Genomic DNA, 19601 nt, shown 5'->3' on the forward strand with positions numbered 1-19601 from the left:
ATGTGTGCGTGTGTGCGTGTGTGCGTGTGTGTGCGTGTGTGTGTGTGTGTGTGTGTGTGTGTGTATGCGTTGTGCCTGCTCTGTCTCAGACCCAAAACAAAGGCACTAAATCGTGGGGTGAGGGTGGGAGGCCCGGCCCACACCGCAGCCAGCCCTGCCTTCCTGAGCGGGGTTGTTTGTCCACTAATGAGCCCTGGGTGTTTGGCTTGGGCCGCAGCCAGTCCTGCTCCTGGGGGAGCGGGAGGGGGCAGAGCTCAGCCCAGACTGCAGGGCCTGGAGGCCGGGCACAGCCCCCTGGCACCCGCGCGGCCCACGCCTTCCTCCCCCACCGCAGGGACCTCCCAGGAGAAGGTTCCCCGCTCACCTCCCGGCCAGGGCCTGCGGGGGTACTGTGCTCTGTGAGTAAGCACCCAGGAGGCCTCCCCAGGGAGGAGTGCGTGCTCAGGAAGCTGACAACCCGTTCTGGGCGGGCTTGTGAAACTGCATACGTGCACTTCCGTGGAGTCTGCGGCTTGGGTGAGATTCTCCAATTAGATAGGTAGCCCCGTACACACTTTTTAAAAAGCAAAAGGCAGACCCGGCGTGGTGGTGCACACCTATTATCCCAGCACTCAGAAGGCTGAGGCAGGAGGACTGCCACAAGTTCAAGGCCAGCCTGGGCTAAGAGTGAGACCCTGTCTCAAAACAAGACAAAAGGCTAAGAAGCACAGGGAAATGAGATGTTTTCTAAGGTCAGCAGAGTCAGCAATGCTCAGGTCACAGCGAGGGTACAGGCTCAAGGGTCCGGGAAATCAAGATGGCAGAGCGCTAGGCCGGCGACAGGGCTACCACCTGCCAGGGAAAGGCACGGACACAGACGGAAGCCAGGCGAGGCCGCAGGTGCCTGGGCCTGAGGACCCTGCCCAGCCTCCCCTTCCGTCAGCCCGTGGAGCCCGAGCTGGAGCTGCGGAGGACGGCAGGCTGCACTGCGTCCACATGGGACCCCCAGCTCCTGCGCTGGAACCCCGGCCCCGCAGTGAGGTATTAAGCCCACTGGCTGCTCCGTGCCGCCCTGGGGGGCCAGGTGTGGTGAGGGCCTCGGTGGCTGCCCCTGCCTGGGGCACACGTGGTCAACCTGGCTGGTGACCACTCAGTGCCATCTCGGCCAGGGATCAGAGCAGGAGTCCCCGGGGGCAGGGCAGCCGCCACCCGGCTTTGGGGACCCCGCTCCTTGCCCACTTCCACTCTGGAATGAGAATGTCCGTCCCATGTGTGCTCCACGCCCCACACACATGGAGGTCCCGGCCTCTGAGCTGGTGGGGGGTGAGGGCTCACGCTGAGGCCTTCACATGAGACCGGCGCCCTGGACGAGGCCCCAGAGAGCTGCCCCGCCCTCCCGTGGACGCGGCGACAACGGCCATCCGCAGTACAGGACAGGCCCCGCCTGACTCGGAACCTGCCCAGCTGACCTGGGGCTTCCGGCCACATGATCCGGGGAAGTCACTTGCTGGGGTACAAGCACCCGGGCTGAGGCCCTGTGCCCCAGCAGCGATTGGACGGAGCGCGCCACCTGACTGCTCCTCCTCCGTGTCCCCACTGTGTGCCAGGGACGGCACCATGGCCCCTGGCCGAGTCCCCAGAGAAGGAGTCTGGGCGCCGTGTGCCCGAACCACGTGGGCCACGCCGTGGCGACGGCCTTCCCGGGTCCAGCTGCTGGGATGAGGGGTCTGGACCCACGCTCGGCGTGTGAGACCCACACAGCCTCCGCGGGGACAGTGAGTGGAGGGAGGGGCGCAGACGTGGGCACGAGCTCCCGGGGGACCAGGGCTCCAAGCTGCCTCTCCCACCACAGCCATGGACAACACGGATTCCCAAAACGCTTTATTGAATGTTCCAAGTGGCAAAACGTCATTGGTCTCCATAGGGCACCTCGAGGGCCAGGGAAGCTCCACCCGTTACAAAAATCGAAGGCCTTTATAAAAACACTAGAAACTGGTATCAAAAGAAAACCCACGGGAGGCTGAGGCAGCGGCAGAGGGAGGAGGGACCGGATCCCTCGACCCTTGCGGCGGAGGCAGGGCCAGTGGGTGGCGCAGGGTCGGGAGGCGATACAAAGTGCATAAATGTCCCCACGCTCCGCGGAGGCCGGGGGCAGGAGCTGCAGCCGTGTCCCCGTCAGGGATCCCAGGAACCAGCACTGCCTGAGACTGCCAGAGGGAGACCTGCGGGACCGAGACCACGTCAGGGCCAGCCAGGGGCGCCTCCACCCCACAACCGCCCAGCTGTGCGTCCGCACTGGGCACCGGGACGGCCCTGGGCACCTTCAACGGTGCCCACCCCGGCCAGAGGGCACACGGCCTCCCACGCCCGGCAGGGCCTCACCTCGGCGGCCCCTCAGACCTTCTTCTTCTTCAGCTTCAGGGCTTGCAGCCAGTTGGGCGAGGAGCCTTCGGACCTAGAAGGCAGAGAGTCAGCCGGGAGGCGAACTTGCAGGAGCCGAGGGGCAGAGGATGTGGGACAAGGCGGGGCAGAGCCCCTCCAGCCATCAGAGGGGCTGGGCACACAGCTAATTACTTAATTACGGCCTCTATTTCCCTCCGCTGCGAAGCGGGGTTCCCCTCCTAGGCTACTCCCAGGCCATCCAGGAAGCACAGAGCCCCGTCACCTACCCTGAGGACTTCTCTGGCTTGGGGGGTAACGCGAGGGGCTTCCCCAGCCCAGGGACCTTGCAGGACTTGGAGCGCTGCACGGCGGCCTCCTTTGGGCCTGCCTTGCCCTCTGCTGGCTCCACCTCCTCGGCAGAGCGGTTCCGGGAGCGCAGCTTGGCCTGCGGGAGGAGTCCAGACACAGGCAAATGAACAGGGACGGCGGCATGCGGGAGCACCGGGCCTACGGCACAGCGCAGCTGGAACACGCCTGACCGCTGTGGTCTCAGCTGAGCTTTGCACGAGGCGGGTGCCTCCAACAGCGCCGAACTCAACTCAGCAGCCTGGGCCAGACGCCTGCCCCGGCCCCATTCCCTGCCCAGCCCAAACCGGTCCCTGCACAGGACCCCACAACCCCGAAGGTTCTGGGACAGGAACACACTGCCAGGCTTCCGCGGGACACGCAGGCCTCAGGGCCTCTGGAGACAGCTCAGGACAGGGGAGGAGGCCGAGGCCCAGGGGAACGCAGAGGGGTGGAGAGCTGACAGGCTGGGCACGGGGACCCGGCCAGGCGGCTGCCGAGGACCAGGTGCTACCTTCAGGACTGACGGGCTCAGGCCAGGAAAGAGGCTGACTTTCAGCCCCTTGGTGCCCAAGGACATCCGGGTCCGGCGGCTCTGTGGCTCCTCCACGACCTCCTCGTCGGAGGACGGCACCCGAGACGCCCGCGGCTCTGCAGAGCAAGGACAGGGGCCACTGCACAGCCCGCCCGGACAGCCCCATCACAGCCCCTCACGCCACACGCACGCGGCCTCATACCCGAGGAGTCCTGGAAGAGGCGTGTGTCCGAGTCGGCGGCTTCTGCCAGCCCCAGGGTCCCTCCAGGACGGATGGCCGGGGCCCGGTGCCCTCGCTTGCGGCCCAGGTGGGCACGGCTCCGGTACATGGCGCTGTCCAGGACCTCAATGTCCTGGTGGGGACAAGAGCAACGCCCGTGACGCGCCCGCTCCCTGCCTTCCGCCCACCCGCATGGCTCCGGCTCCCACACTGACCTCGATGAAGGAGAAGTCCTGGCTGGAGCCGCTGGGCAGAGGCCCTGGGGGCGGCCGCCGTGGGGTCAGGGTTGAGTCCTGCTCCCCGTGCCCAGGCCCTGCAAGGCCCCAGGTGCCGTCCACCTCCTCCACACAGCTGGCTTCGCCGTCTGGCTGGGGCCTCCGGGCGGGCAGCAGGTCCCCACCGGGCTCCGCGGGCACTGCCTGGTTGCCACCTGCCGCAGCTCCTTCCTGCCCCGACAGCACGCTGAGCCCCGAGGCTGCGGACTCCCTGGGCGCCACCGCCTTGGCACTGCTGGTCCCCTGCAGCCCCTCCAGCAGGCCCTGCGCGCCAGGGGGCGGGGAGCGGGTGGCACACCTGCGGGGCAGCAAGGGGACCCACCTGAGGAGCGCCTGGGGGACAAGCCAGGGGGCTGAGGCGGTGTGTTCTCTCATTTTGGAACACAAGTGGACACACAGTGGGCCTCGGGCCGGGACCCCAGTCCACACCAGAACTCTGCCTGTGTCTCAAGCACACCTTGTGCACACAGCCCGGGGGACTCCGCGGACCGCCTCGGGGCACCGGTCTGACCGGGCCTCCCCCAGCGCCAGGTGCGGCATTTGCCTCATGCCCACAGTCCGGTTTCAAAGCACTCTGGGCTAGGCCTGCTCAGCCTGCGCCTCGGGGCCCCTCGGAGTCTCACAGGCCAAGGGGTGAGAAAGGGTCTCAGGCCTCCAGCCCGGGGCTGGCGTTGAGCAGTCACAGCCACTGCCCTGCTCCTGGGCACCTGCCAGTGTCACTGCCCCGGGGCGAGCCCGCCCGCCTGCCCCACCCATACCATGCTCCCGGCCTTTCTTTTGTTTTGATTTTTGAGACAGGGTCTCACTATGTAGTTCAGGTTGGCCTTGAACTTGTGACAGTCCTCCTGCCTCAGCCTCCCAAGTGCTGTGCAACACGGTTATCACCCTCAGCCTCACGGGACCACTGCCAGAACTGGGCCAGAACACACTGGCCTCTCGGCACAAGCTGCTCCCGACCTGGGCAGCTTCCCCTCACTGGGTCCCTTCCTGGACGCCCCCAGTGCACTCCCCTCCGCACACAGCACAGCAGCCTCTGCCCCGGCCCATGCTTGGCTCTGGGGCTTTTGGTCCCCAAGGCCCGTCGAGGCACCAGGTCCAGCGTCTGTGGCGAGCGGTGGGGTCCCCGCACCCTCCCCGCACCTCATGTGTCATTTGCCTGCTGGGGCTGCACCCAACACGAGCTCCCCCGCCCCAGCCGCCAGGCCTGAAGAACCCTCACTGTCAGCCCAACCGGGCACCAAGCGATGGGGCGGGGAGAGGGCGGCAGGGGAGGGCGGGGCCAGCGGGGCCGGTCCCTCCCCAGCCGCTGACCGAGGGACACCGGGGCACGTCGGGGGAGGAGGCCAGAGCCCAGTTACCCCAAAGCAGCAAGAGGGGCAGAGGTCAGCAGAGGGGTGTAGGCATGGGCACCCCAGGACCCAGCCTCACCCACCCCAGCACCTCGATTTCCAGCCAAGTGGGGTCTCCTGGCAGGGGAGCAGGGGCAGAGAGTGGGGGGTGGAGAATGGAGGGAGCCCTGACCCTGGCCTTTGGCCTCTCGGCCGGAGACCATCGGACCCCCCCCCAAGGCCCATGGGGAAACCTGCACCCAGTAAACGGAACCAGGAACCCTCCTCCTGCACACCAGCTCCTCCGGGCATCTACACCCGACACCCGTGTGACCCGCCCCGCCCCACCCCCGCACAGGGACCTGCAGACGCTTCCTGGTGGCCAAGACAGAGGGCGACGCTGGCCTGGACAGCACAGAGGCAAGGAGCAGCCCAGAGCTCCGGGGCCGGGCCGTGGGCACACACAGCAGCCCACCACAGGCCTGGGCACTCGCAGATGACAGGGCCTCGGGCCTCGGAGAGCGGGGCTCCCTGGGAAGTGGCCCAGCTGCCTCCACACCAACGCGCCAGGGAAGGCGCAGAGAAGAGCAAGCGACCGGAGAGTGGAGGGGACCCGCTCTCTGCTAGTGTGCGCTCGGCTGTGTCACTTCATCATGGAGGGTTCTTTGTCCCTCCTGAGGGCAGCAAGAAAAATGTCCCCAAGGAGCCAGGCGCAGCCGCACACGCCTATAATCTCAGCACAGGGGAGGCTGAGGCAGGAGGATTGCATGAGTTCAAGGCCAGCCTGAACTACACAGCAACATCCTGTCTAGAAAGAAAGAAAGAAAACAATGGAAAAAAAGTCCTGAAGGTCTCACTTTACGGACACCACAGCTGAACTTCAGAACAGACCCAAATACGTGTCTGACATTTTTTCAGTGATTACACAAGCCAGACGGGTCTGCAGCAGTCACTCTGCGTGCATTCACCTTTAGTCTCCACAAAAAACACCGTGGGTCCTAGAAGCAAAGGGTCCCTAACTTACAGAGAGGGCCGGGGGCACTGGGAGGAGAACACCCTTGCCTGAGCCCACAGCAGTGCCGAGAGAATCAGAGGCCAGAGCAGATGGGCCCAGGGCCAGGCTGCTCCCAGCTAATCTCCAGGACTTCCTGCTGGGGGAGGCCGCCAGACCTTCCTGAGAGAGGAACTTTCCATGGCGCGGCTTCCCCAGCCCGGCCGCCCATCAGCTCCGCCTGGGAACTGCGAACTCTCGCTGGAGACCCACGCCTCCTGCTGGGCCACTGTGCTTGGCGTCTTCCCGCCGTGCACGCGGACGGGGCTGCCCTGGGTCCCTTCGGGGAAGGCAGCCGAAGGCACGGCATGCACCTGGGCCCCAGCACCCGCTTCCTTCTCGCTCTGGAACGGGCTGTGTGGGAACCCGGCTGACCCCCAAGCTTAGGAAACGCCAACACCCACAGCCGTCCTCGGGGCAGGCAAGGCCCTCAGCAGGGCAGGCGGGGGCTGCGGGCCCTGCTCCTGCCGGTCTCAGGCATGCGGGGCACAAAGGTCACCCCACAGCCCATGTCCCCAAGTGGGTCACAGCCCCCCAGAGCTGGGGAGCAGTGAGGGACAGCAGGCGGCCGGCCCGGGGTCTGGGGCGCTCTGAGTGCCAAGGAGAGATGGGGGTGGCCACACAACGCCCCCCGAACCCTTCTCATCCCGGAGCTTCGAGCCTCACCTCCGGCGGGCGCCCCTGCCCACCCTCCCCACAGCCTCCAATCCCAGCTCCTGGAGACACCTGGGCCCCAGCCCTCTCCGCCTCCGCCCCAAATGCCCCTGCCACCTGCAGCCCCCTGCTCCTCCCACTCCCATCTGTCCCCACTCGGTGCAGCCCCCGCTACACCTGCTCTCCCCTCAGCCAGGGTTTCTACCCCCGCTGGGCGCTGCTGGCCTCCTACTCACTGGAGGGGCTCAGACCTTCGTGGGCGGAAACATTAGCAAAATAAGAGGCACTGCCTGTCACACGCTCTCCAGGAGACCCAAAGCCACTGCAGCCGGTGCACAGCCCCAAGACAGGCCACGGATTCACAGGCCACGGATGCGACCTGCCCGCTCCCTCCACCATGGCCTCCAGGCAACAAGGTCATGGCCGAGCCAGGTCCCAACTGCTCCAGGTTCCTGAGCTGCTGCCCGTGGGGACCCAGGGCAGCTGCGTTCCTAACCTTGGAGAACGAGGCCCAACATCCGCCAGACCAGGAAGACCCGTGGTCGCCAGACCTGTGCTCCTGGCCCAGCAGCACCTGTGGCTTCTGGTCTGGGTCCCAGAGCAGAGCCCACTGGGACGCGTGCCGCAGACTCCACTTCCCACACGGCTGCGGCTCCAAGTCACCGAGAAAGGCCCGAGTCACGGCAGTGACTGCCCCAGAGCCCACGACCGCTCTTCAGGCAGGAAACCTGCCTGTGTGTCCTACCTCGACACGAAACGACAGAGCGGAACTCGACACTCACGGCCCCAAAGGTCCGTGTCCGCCCCCTGCGGGAAGTCCACAGGGAAAGACCTCTGTGCAGCGCAGCCGCCCCAGCCCACGGGCTCCCTTACCTGGCTCCGCAGCCAGCGGCTTCTCCCATCTCCGTCCCAGAGTCTGAGGCGCGTGTCTCCGAGGAAGGCGCGCTGCTGTCTTCGCCCTGGCTCTCCAGCCTGCTCGTCTTGCCGACCCCCGACTGCCTGGCCTCCAAGCGGGGAGATGAGCTCCCGCTGCTCCTGCAGCCGGGCTCCCGGCCGGGCCCTGCCTCCCCCACCCCCCACTCCCTGGCTTCACTGGGCACTCCCGGCGGCACCTCGGTCTGCAGCCCCTCATCACGGGCCCAGTCCGTCTGGCCCACACCACAGCCCCGGGCACCCCCCAGCTCCAGGCCACAGGGCTCCCCCAAATTCCTCAGACCCAGGTCCTCCCCCCAACCCACCAGGCCCCCCGCCAGCTCTCCAGGCTCCCCAGGGACCACGTTCCCAAGCCCCAGGCTGGGGGTCCAGTCTGCCTGTCCCACTCCACACTCCCGGGATCTAAGGAACTCGCTGGCCTCTGCACCTGACCAGTCCGTCTGCCCCACGCCACTCTCTCTGGCCGGGCCGTGGCCTCCAGTCTCCCCAAACCCTGCCAAGCTCTGCACCCCGCTGCCCACACCAACGCATTCCACAGACCCGCGTGCCTCCGAGCAGCTGGCCAGGCCACGGTCTCGCACGCCCAGGCGGTCTGGCCAGCCCACCTGCCCCACGGCCCCCTCTCGGGCCTCAACCAAGTCCCCAAGGGCCCCACAGCTGGACGGGTCCAAGTTCCTGAGACCTAGCTGGTCAGCCCAGTCCCCAGGCCCGGCCACTGTCTCCCCAGGGGACACAAAGTGGTCGCCTCCTGCCTTGCTGGGGGTGCTCGGGCCGGCACCCGGCCCTCGGTCATCACCGATGATGCCGAACTGGGAGCTCAAGGCAGGGTGCCTCCAGTCCCGGAGGCCGGGGCTAAAACCTGCATCAGGCTGCGGAGCAACACCCAGGCTCAACTCCCCAGCCCAGCCTGGCTTCCCGGAGTCCCCATCCCCAGCGCCCGCAGGCCCCGCCACCTCCTGGCTGGTGCTGCCTCCCTGCAGCCGCCCGGAGCACCGCCCCTCTGGCTGGCCCACAGCCCAGCGGTCCTGACCACCCAGGGTCTTCTCCAACTCCTCCTCCTGCTGCCGGGCTGCCTGCGGCCCGAAGCCCCCGTCCTGCACATGGGCACTGTCGCCGTACTCCCGCATCCAAGCGCTCGGCCTGAGCTCCTGGTCCCAGCGCGCCGCTGCCATGCAGTCAAAGGCGCCGTGCGGGGAGTCCCTCTTCTCAAACTCCCGGTCCTGCTCCTCGGTGTCCTGGCTGCTGAAGCCCAGGGCCTTCTCGATACCCGACTCTCGGGCCTGCTCCTCGGGGGCCTGGGGGGCGTGGGTGCCCAGACAGCCTCTGGCCTCAAAATCCCAGTCCCGAAGGCTAGGTTCCTGGCCGGCGTACACACCCAGTGAGTCCCGCTTCTCGAACTCTCGGTCCTGGAGCTCTGCATGGAGGCTGGAGAAGCTGTTCCGCGACTCCCTCTTCCCTGATTCCTGGTCCTGGACTTCCACATCCCGGCCGGAGAACCTGTCCCAGGAACCCCTCTTCCCCGATTCCTGGTCCTGGAGCTCTGCATGGAGACCGGAGAAGCTGTCGTGGGACGCCCTCTTCCCCAACTCCTGGTCCTGGACTTCCGCATCCCGGCTGGAGAACACGTCCCAGGAATCCCTCTTCCCCAGTTCCTGGTCCTGGACTTCCGCATCCCGGCCAGAGAACCTGTCCCAGGAACCCCTCTTCCCCGATTCCTGGTCCTGGAGCTCTGCATGGAGACTGGAGAAGCTGTCGTGGGACGCCCTCTTCCCCAACTCCTGGTCCTGGACTTCCGCATCCTGGCTGGAGAACACATCCCAGGAATCCCTCTTCCCCAGTTCCTGGTCCTGGACTTCCGCATCCCGGCTGGAGAACCTGTCCCAGGACTCCCTCTTCCCCAATTCCTGGTCCTGGAGCTCTGCATGGAGGCTGGAGAAGCTGTCCCGGGAAGCCCTCTTCCCCAACTCCTGGTCCTGGACTTCCGCATCCCGGCTGGAGAACACGTCCCAGGAATCCCTCTTCCCCAGTTCCTGGTCCAGGGCACTGGCCTCCCAGCTCTGGGTGCCAGGCAGGGCTGGCTTTCCAACCCCCCGGCCGTGGGCCTCGAGCTGCTCCGGGGCACACACATCACTCGGGGATTGGCTGCTGCCGACTTCAGCCCGCTCCCTTCCGCCCCCTTCCCGGGCTCCTGGGCCACACTCCCTAGCCCAGTCCCCGTCCCCGAGGCCCGGGTCTCCTGCGGGGCTGGTACCCCCGTGGTTGTAGTCCTGAGGAGCAATGCGGGACCAGCCAGAAGGCCCCACGCTGCTGGGGTCCGGGTCTGCTGCGATCCCAAATTCACTCTGCAGATCCTTCTGGGCCCAGCCAAGGAGTCCCTGGGAGGAAAGGAAAAGAAACACAAAGACACAACACTCAGAGGGAAGCAGAGCAGGAGTCGGCCCACAGCGAGGTCAGTGCCGCCTGCCGGCCCAACTGTCCAGGGCCGGGTTCCAGCTGCGGCTGTGAGCGCCTCAGCAAACCACCTGAGCCACTCTGGGCCTCGGGGTCCTCGTCCCTCACCAGGGACGAGCCCCACTGCACAAACGAGAGCCTCTGAGCAGCGTGCCGCACAGGCCTGGCACCAAAGGGCACCCGCCGCCGGTCCAGGGTCATGTTTACAGCCTTGGGCAACACCTGGCTCCCTGCCGGGGGCAAGGCCCCCCCAAGGACCGGTGGCACTGGGCCCCTCCGCAGCTCCCCTCAGTGGGGGCAGAGCCCCTCAGCACCCTCAGCGTGCGGAGCTGCTGCGCGCAGGGCTCGCTGCCCCCATGGCCTCTCACACTCACCCCCGACCGCGGCGGGCCAGTCCCCGGCTCGGGGCCTCGCAGCCTGCCGGCCTCGTCCCGCAGGGCCGCATTGGCGAGCAGCCGCCGCAGGATCGACACGCTGGGCTCCCCGTCCCCGGCCCCGGCCATGGCCCCTCCGCCCACACTGGCGACCGCCCCGGGCTGCTGGGTGCGGCAGCAGCGGCGGCGTCTGGACCTGTCGGGCGGGCTAGCGCTCTGGCTCCGCTCCTTGCCCTGGCTCTACTCCCCGGCCCGGCAGCTGCAGCGGCAGCCCCGCCCAGAGGCCAGTTGAGTCACCCTGGCCGGGACAGACACACCTACTGCGGAGTCTTAACCCTTCCTGTTCCTCCACCCCACCCCTGCCAGCCCGGCCCGGGACCTCAAGCTCAGAGGCGGCAGCCTGCGAGGAGAAGGGGCCCCCACTTGCTGGACCCCAATGCCCATCCAGAGTGACGCGGGTCACAGAAGCAACGCCCGCTGAGCACTCCCACCAGCTGGGCTACCTCCTCTCAGACGGACACCACGGCAGAGGGTGGCGGAGTCACACGCTCAAGGGTGCCTCCACACAAAGCCAGCAGTGCCAGGTAACAAACCCAGGCAGGCCTGCAGGGCCGTCAGAGGCTGAGCCCAGCCCTGACCTTTGGCTGTGCTATTTTGCCTTGCACAATATTCTGACAATGATGGACTACACACTCAGCAACACACACAACACCTAACACCTTCTACACTTCATTTTACCCGCAGCATGACGCTAAGAGACAAATGCCACTTTTGTGAGATGGGTCTAGCCATGTAGCTCAAGATGATCTTGAACTATATAGCCCAGGCTGGCCTCAAACTCACAGAGATCCTCCTGCCTCAGCCTCCCAAGAGCTGGCATTACAGGAGCATGCCACCACACCCGTCTCAATGCTATTATTATAAGACTGGAGGAGCCAGGAGTGCCCTGGTGCAGGCCACTTGCCGAGCATGCTCCCAGATCCCCACATAAAAGAAAATGAAGGACCCTGAAGCTTAAAGGTTCGCTCCCGAGCCCCTCTGCCTCAGGTTCTGAACTCACACCACAGCTAACCCCAGAACCACCCCATGCCACACACCGCCTCACGGCTGCCCCAGCTCCTGTCACACCAAGCCCATGCTGAAAGGACACAGCCCAGGCCTGGGCTCCACCCCTGTGAAGTCCTCACCTCGGGGCGGGCGCTCGGGCATGGCCTGCCCTTCGGCGCTGCTGGGGAGGCCAAAAGTTCATCCAGCCAGTGAGCACTGCCACCAGGCCCCATGGGCTCAGGGGACGCCAGGCGCCAGTCCTGGGCCTCCGTCATGGGCTGGGTGGTCTCAGCCCGGGCCATGGGCACTGCCTCCTCCACGGGCAACGCCTGCCCAGGGCTGGGTCCATTGGCAAAGAGGACGCAGGGCTGGTCAGGGGCTGCTGGCTGCTGCTGGCCCCGAACGGGCTCCAGCAGGGACAGGGCGGCCTCTCTGGTGACCGGAGGGAGCGGGGCCTCCTGTCCAGCTGGCGGCTCCCGGGGCTGCGTCCTGTCCTCGGCCTGCAGCAGGGGCGGTGCCTTGGACGTGAACAGGGGCTCAGGTGATGGGGAGACCCCTGGCTCTTCTGCCTGCACCCAGGAAATGGGCCTCCCTGCGTCCCCAGGAGGGGCCCGGGCCGCCTCCCCCTGCGGGGACACAGCGCAGCTGCCGGCTTCAGCAGCCTCCACCGCCTCGCTGGCTTCCGTGATGGGCGAGGGAGGCGGGGAATCCAGGCGCAGCACGCCCAGACCCGAGGGCCGCGCAGGGAAGCTCCACTCGAAGGACTGCGACAGGCTCCAGTTGGACTCCGACCCACTCCCGAAGGGACGATCCAGGGCCATCTGGCTCCCCTGGGTCTGGGGCAGCGCGGCCAGCGAGCCCCCCAGCTTCTCCTGGCCCCGGCTGGGCGGCCGGAGGACACCTTCAGAGAAGCGGCGCTGAGCTAGGTTGGCGGGACAGAGGTTGGGGTCCCCCTCGGGAGCCACCTCCTCCCTGGACGGAAACGTCCTCCTGAGCTCTGGCACCTCAGTCCCCTCAACGAGGGGCTCCGGCGGGCTGGTCGGGGGGTGCTCGGGAGCAGGGTGCTCCGAGACCAGCTCAAGGGGCGGGCTGCTGGCACTGGGGGTCTCTGAGGCTGCCTCAGAGGGGAGCCCCGGGCCGGAGGCCTGACAGAGGCCCTCCGCAGCAGTGGGCGGGGTAGTGCTCAGGGGCGGGGCAGTCACAGGGCAGCAGGGAGAAGCCTCAGAAGTCGCAGGACTCTGGGCTCCGGGGAGCTGAGCATGCTGGGGAGAGCTCTCCGGGCGTGAGGAGGGCTGGGGGGACCCCAGAGCTGGGCCGGCGACATCTGCAGGGCAGCCTGGACTGGAGGGGACCCAGGCCTTGGCGGAAACCTGCAAGACAAAGGTCAAGGGTGTCAGTCACTGCTCAGCTGGCTGCAGGACCCCAGCCCCAGACGCCTCCAGCCACAACCCGGACAGGAAACCAGGGTGCGGGCAGTCGGGGACCAGCATGGATGGGGCAGTGACACCCCAACTTCTAGGGTCACAAGAGTCCTCCGCAGGCTGTCTCCCATGCCTGTACCTCGCAGGTAGCCAGGTCACCCTTCCTGCCACCACCCAAACCAAAGCACACTGGTCCAAGGGTCCCCCAGTGTTCATTGTCAGGGATTCTGGGAGCAGAGCATCCAGGAAGCAAGGGACCCTAAGCCATGGGGTCCAGCGCCACCCACAGCAGCAGAGACAGGACAGCCCCGGGCTTGTGCTGGCACCGCCTCCAGGAGCTGAGGGGCCCCTCCCCGGGTCTGAGGCTCAGCTTCCCCCGTGTGCATGGGGCTGTCGGCAACATCCCCTCACAGTGCTACAGCTGTCCCCTGCTGCTGGACATGGGGTGCAGGCAACACCAGGGAGAAGGGCAGAGGGCACCAGGCCCTGGCGCCCCTCGGCCTGCTCCGTCTGACACTGACCCAGAACTCATGGACCGGCCACCTGGCCAAGGCGGCCGCTTCAGTCTCGCTCCCAGGCTCCAGTCCAGGTTCTGCTGGCCTTGAGGCCCATACCCAGGCTCCGCCCTCCGGCCCTGTGACACTCTGGCTCCAAAGCCCATGCCCGTCAGCCTTGACTACCAGCACCCTTCTACGGGCAACTCCTACAAAGCCCTCCTCCGGGACCCACGCCGCCTCCACCAACTGCCCTCACCCAAGTGGCACCGAGCGGCCCCTTCCACGCAGGGCAGGGCAGCAAGCCACCTTGTCCCGTCCTCTCCGCGACAAAGGCAAAGCTGGCTGTCCACTCAGTGGGCGCTGCCCTCTGTCCTGCCCACCCCTCCCCTTCGCCAGCCCCTCTCGGGGCCCACCAACCCCAGCCTTCTCTCCTGCTCCCCAGCCTCCTGCACATCCCTCCGGGGCCTCTCGACCCCGGTCCCCACACCTCCGCGCCCTCCTGGCTCCTGGCCCGGCATCCCAGCCCCGGGGACAGAGGCCACGGCAGAGGACGCTGCGCCCTGTGTCCTCCGCAGATGGGCACTGTCCTTGCTGGGGGCGGAGGCCAAGCCTCCTCTCACGCATCACCCCCCTCTGGTTCTGGCCATCGCACGCCAACTGTTCTCAGCTCTTCCGTCCTGAACAAAACCAAAACATCCCTCCTGACCCCACGTCTCCTGGCAGCGACCGCCTGCTCTCCACAGGCTTCCAGTCCCCAGACGGACTCCTCCCTCACCTTTCCGCCTGCCTGCTCTGGTTATGGTCGGAGTGACCTTCCTGAACAGAATCCATTCTGGTGATCACCTCACGCAACCCACACAGATCCCAAAGGTATCAGGCGTGCTGTTGCACACCTGCAATCCCAGCACTCAGGAGGCTGAGGCAGGAGGATGCCCGCCTCTCTACCTTGGGAGGAGGGCTCTGAGGGCAGGGAGCCCTCAGGGGGGCTTTTGTTCTCTGCTGCTTCCCTGACACCTGCTTATGGCAGGCGCTAAGCCAGTACAGGCGGGATGGACGCAAACAGAGTCAGGCCTCTACCCCAGGGTGGGTAGAGGTGAGCACGAACTTCCAAGCAACAAAAACCACTTTGCTACAAATTCCTTGGGAAAACCGATGCTGTGCGGGGCAGAAGAAGGGATTGAAGAGGAACCCCAGAAAACAAGACTGCCTGCTCCGAAGCCGGAGGAGGGAGCTCTGGAGGTGGACACTCCCCTTCCGGCCTCCGGCCCTTCCAGCCTCCTCCTGCCTCCTGTGGACTAGCAGGGCCTCTGCCCGGGTGAGCCGAGGACTGGGCGGCCATGGTGCGGCAGCTCGCCGCGAAGACACTGCCTTTCACAGCTGCTGTTCACAAGCACGCGCCACCTCGCGAGAGCCACGCCTGACCACGGCACCGTCAGGACCCTGGCCTGGACACTGAGACCCTGCCGCCAGCCCTTGGGCATGTCCACGGGCCTCACTTTCCCCTTCCGAACTACACACACCGCGGAAGACGACGCCAGAGGACCCCCCAGGCTAAACGCCCTGCTTGGACTGGGGCGGGGGGCAGGACTCACGTCACTTGGTGGCTCGGCGGCGGCCGGCTGAGCCAGGTCCCCGTTGACGGCCAGGTCAGAGGAGGGGCCCCTGTGAGGGACACAGACAGGGTGTGAAGAGCAGGAACGAAGCCGAAGAGGGGAGAGGGGCTCTGCGCCTCTCCCAGCACCTCTCCCGAGGCCTGACGGGCACCCCACGCGCCTGCCCACTGCAGCGCAAGGGTCAGAGCCGGCTCTGGGTAAAGTGCCAGGCCCAGCCCTAAACCCGAGGGGCAAAGCCCCTGCAGCCCAGTGCAGCCGGGTCATGGCTGGGCAGGTCACGCCCTGTGCACTGGGACTGCACTGCTTGGCCCCGGTCTGCGACAAGCAAAGGGGACTCTGGTTTTTAGGCGACAATGGGCCAGGTCTTCAGCATCCCCTTGGGCAGGGCCACGCTCTGGGGCCAGCGGGCCTGACGCTGGCTCTCCTTGCCCGATGCCGGCTCCTGGGGTACCCCCCCAAGATCCCCCCAAGATCCTGCATGCACCACCCCAAGAGGACCTCCTGAGCATCCCCCACCAACTGTTCACGGAATACCCAGTGCGCTCCTGGTCCTGCCCCCTCTGCCCCAGGGGGTGCAAGCAGCAGGGGCCTGGGCCTTGGGACGGGACAGGGCAGATCGGAGCTCAGCCTGCACCTCTGCCCCCACCTGCTCAGCAGCTGTGGGAGCCACCTTGGGCCTCAGTTTCCCCGTCTCTAAAACAGATCTAAATGTAGGCCCTCCCAGCCCTGGAGTCTGTGAGGCAGGCTGGGCCTCGTTCTCGGGACACACAGACTAAAACCGCTGCACTCAACACTGACAGACTCCAGCAACAGAAATTTTTTTTTTTTTGGTACTAGGGATTAAAACCACGGGTTTTGTCCTGAGCTACTTCCCCAGCCCTTTTTTATTTTGAAACAGAGACTCAATTCTTTGCTAAATTGACTGGACTGGGCTCGAACTTGCAATCCTCCTGCCTCAGCCTCTCAGAGTCCTGGGATGACAGGCATGTGCCACCATGCCCAGCACACAATTACGAAGTTTTTCAGAATATGCGGTCCCGGTGACACTGCCTGCCATGGGAGCACTTTTTGAATGTGGTGACTGCAGTCCACCCAGCACTCGACTTCTAAGGGCAAATAAAGGTCGCAGCTACAAAGGGGCCACCCACAAGACCCTCAGCTCTCACCTGGCCATGGGGGTCTCGCCATGCTCTTCTCGGCACTCTGCTGGAGCCAGGGCCTCTGTGGGCCCCTCCTGGGACCAGCCCCTGGTGAGGGCAGTCCGGGGGCCGTAGCGCAAGCTGCCATCCTGGTTGAAGGAAAGGCGCGAGCCCCAGAGCCGATCGGGGCTGGGCGGGACCTCCTTCCTGGGCTGCCCCATCTTGGCCAGGATCTCCTCCACCGTGGTGGCTGCACAGCGCTCTGAGGATGGGCGGAACGGGGCGGGGGCCTTCCGCACACCCCCCGGGGCGGCACAGCGGGCAGGCGGGGTCGAGGGGGGCGGCTCCTCTTTCCCAGGCTCCTGGGCGGCTTCTGCAGCAGTGGCCTCGGCCGCAGGCCTTGGCGCGAAGGGCAGGGGGCGCTTGCTGCCCCCATAGGGCTGGGGCCCAGCCAGCATGTTCATCTTCCGGGCGGACGGCAGCTCGGCCAGGGGGCCCCGAGGCGGCCGAGGCCCTATGGGCACCAGCAGGCTGGGCTTGGCGGGCAGGGCTGGCTTGGCGGGCAGCGCCCGGGGCTTGGGCTTGACAGGGGGCTTGGCCCGAGGGTCACCTGCGGAAAGGAAGTGTGGACGGAAGCGGGTGGTCGTCACGGGTTCCTCACCACTGAGCCTCCTGCCCCGCAGCTTCAGGGCTGTGTGCCCTAGGCACAGGTCAAAGCCACCTGCTGCCCGAGGCCCGCCTGGATTATCCAGCGGGTCACACCTGCTGCTCCTCTCCCACCTCCCGCTCCCGGCCCGCTGGTACCTTATCTGTCCTCCTCACTGCTCACACCTACCCAAAGCCCCCACCAAGCCAGCATGGACCAGCGAGGTAGCCCTCCGCGCACCGCCCACCCGCGAGGAGCAGCTGCCACGTGCCCAGCCCTGGCTCTCCTGCAAAGCACAGCCAGCCCGACCTCCTCCAGGCTCAGGCTCAGGCTCAGGCTCAGGCTCGGATCTCCACCTGCCGGCGCCGTCCCCACCCCCACCCCTCGCGGGCACCTCCCCTCTGTCATCTGGTGTGTGACCAGGAATGCAAACTTACTATTGACCTAAGCCAAACAGAAGTACATCGGCTGCAAGGAGAGGAAAAAAAACCAGGCCAGAACGCACCTTCTACAGGTCGGTCTCCGCCCGGCCCTACCGTAAGAGTCCCACCGCCCACTCCTTCAGCTGCGCACGAGGGAGGACTGCACAGGAAGCCGGGAGGCCCGCTGCCTCGGTTTCCCCCAAGACAGAACACGTGGGCCCTGCCGGTGACCGCGGCCTGCGTGGGCGCCCCCCACCTCGCCGCGCTCCCCGGCCCCCAGCCGCCCCGCCCTGCGCCCCTGGGTACCTGGCTCGGGGCCAGCGCCCGGCTCCTCCTCTGGGTCCCGCGGCGGGGAAGCCATGGCTGTGCCCTCCGGGAGCGCGGGCACCTCCGCGCACGGCCGCGCTGCCTGCGAAGGGGCGGGGGTGAGCCGGGGCTGCGACCCCGGCGGGCACGGGGGTCGAGGCGGCCGGCGGCCGGGAGGTCTCCGCTCCCAGCAGAGCCGGCTCTCGGGACAGCAGGAGGCCACTTCAGGCGGGGTTCGGGGCGGCCACGGAAGAGCCCCAGAGCCTCATCCTCAACTCTGCCCAGACCCGCTCCACTCCGGCCGCCTGCCACGCCGGCGCGCCCGCGGCTCCCCAGCACCCGGCCAGCGCCCCGCGGCAGGATCCACTCCGGGCAGGGCAGAGGACCGGCTCTGGAGTCTCCGGGATCTGAATCACCTCCCGGGAGACGGGAAAAACCCGCTCCTCCCCAACCTGGGGCTCCGCCCCACCCTGCCCCCTCCCCCCCCACCTGGGAGGGGGTCCCCCCCCCCCCCCTTCCACACCCCCGCCCCCTCCCCCCCGCCGGCTGTCTCATCCAAACACGGAAAAATAAGGCATAAAAAGTAAACATCTGGAATGCATTTTTTTTTCCTTTAATTTCTCAATTGCTTTGGCTTCAGCTTGGAATTGGATGAGGTAAAGTCAGGGCCTAGTCCCGTTGCCATAGCAATGGCCTCCCACTGGATTTCCAGAGCTGGCCAGGAGGAAGGAGGAGCCGGCCAGGGCTGGGCCCTGACGAGGCCGGGTTGGGGCTGGAGAACATCCGGCGGGCGGGGCAGCTTGTGGGGAAACTCCCCAGGCTCCCCTCCCCAGCCCCTCAGGATGGGGTGGGCCTTGAGGGAAAGGGAGGGAAATAAGCCAGGTGACAGCCACGTGGTAGACACCAACAGGGTCCCCTCCTCTGAGCTTCAGAGGAACTGTGGGTCCAGAGGTTCTAGTATTCTGAAGGGGGGTTCCCACTAATTTCCAGCTGTATGACTTCCCTAAGCCTCAGCTTCCCTATCTGAAAAATGGGGCTCCTGGTAGACTCTCAGATTTAAATGAGGTAACCCACGAAAACTTGGCCATTATTACCGTGATCAGTAATAACGTCCCGTCACCACCTCCTCCTCACCCCGCGCCCCAGGCCACCGCATTCCAGGGCCATTTCCTCAGCCCTCCAGGTCCACTCCTGTCGCCCACTTGAGGTCTGCGCCACCAGCTCCTCGGTCCCTCACACATCCCGGGCTGGGCCGAGGAGGAGAGCCCTGCCCACCTGTTCAGAGGCCGGGGAGCCGCTTCCTGTCACCCGGTAGGTACTCGGCCCAGCCCGCTCCGCCCCACCAGCCAGGGTTACAACCTCCCGACACCCTCCAGCTGGCCCGAGGAGGGGCGGCTCAGTCTTAGCGGAACCCACCCCAGCCTCCCTCTCTGATCGTGTCCCGGCGTGTCCAAGACAGCCACGGGCACGCAGGCAGCGGAGAAAAGCGGGGAGCCCGGCCCGCCGAGCCTTGGATCGGCCCACTCCCGCGGAGGCCTGCCCGCGGGCGTGCACGTGGTCCACGGCCAGGCCGAGGGCGAGGGAAGACGGGCATCTCGTTGGAAATAAAGCAAAGGGCCCGCGACCGCTGCCCCGTCCTTGAACGGCATCGCAAGGGGCACGGCGTGGGTGGGCAGCAACGCGGACCAGCGCGCAGAGCGGGGACACCTTCTCACCCGCACCTGCCGGGCACCGCTGCGCTGCGGGGGCTGCCGCCCCGAGAGCGCTCGAGGTCCCCAGTTGGGGGGCCTGAGTTGCGCGGAGCCCACGGCCAGAGGCTGCAGGAGCGCAGCGGGTGGAGCGCCCCAGCCCACCCACCCCAGGAGACCCAGAAGCAGAAGGCGACCGGAGGGCCAGGGGCTGGGCCAGGGCCCCAGGGTCCCCGGCGGGGACCGGAGCGCCCGAGAGCGGCTGGAGACGCAGCGGCCGGGCGAGGGGCTGCAG

At 66.6% G+C, this 19601-nt stretch overlaps 1 protein-coding gene across 2 annotated transcripts in view; it reads right to left on the bottom strand.

Moving 5' to 3' along the window:
- Positions 1-1843: 1843 nt before the first annotated feature.
- Positions 1844-19601, bottom strand: part of Tnks1bp1 (tankyrase 1 binding protein 1, 182kDa) — an 18809-nt gene continuing 1051 nt past the window's right edge. Inside the window, exons 1-12 of one of the 2 annotated variants that reach the window (XM_013506472.1) lie at positions 18753-18800; positions 17619-17721; positions 16272-16854; positions 15085-15154; positions 11715-12944; positions 7643-10077; positions 3677-4034; positions 3444-3594; positions 3221-3357; positions 2649-2806; positions 2362-2434; positions 1844-2201 (exon numbers count right to left, since the gene is read on the bottom strand). In XM_013506472.1, the coding sequence (XP_013361926.1) occupies positions 2374-2434; positions 2649-2806; positions 3221-3357; positions 3444-3594; positions 3677-4034; positions 7643-10077; positions 11715-12944; positions 15085-15154; positions 16272-16854; positions 17619-17721; positions 18753-18785 (5319 nt within the window). In that variant the 5' untranslated portion in view covers positions 18786-18800 and the 3' untranslated portion in view covers positions 1844-2201; positions 2362-2373. Of the gene's footprint in view, positions 2202-2361; positions 2435-2648; positions 2807-3220; positions 3358-3443; positions 3595-3676; positions 4035-7642; positions 10078-11714; positions 12945-15084; positions 15155-16271; positions 16855-17618; positions 17722-18752; positions 18801-19601 lie in introns of those variants that run through there. The other variant, XM_013506473.1, reaches the window with a different exon arrangement.

Source organism: Chinchilla lanigera, unplaced genomic scaffold, assembly GCF_000276665.1.
Source record: "Chinchilla lanigera isolate Chin_1 unplaced genomic scaffold, ChiLan1.0 scaffold00110, whole genome shotgun sequence".
In the NCBI taxonomy this organism is placed as follows: domain Eukaryota; kingdom Metazoa; phylum Chordata; class Mammalia; order Rodentia; family Chinchillidae; genus Chinchilla; species Chinchilla lanigera.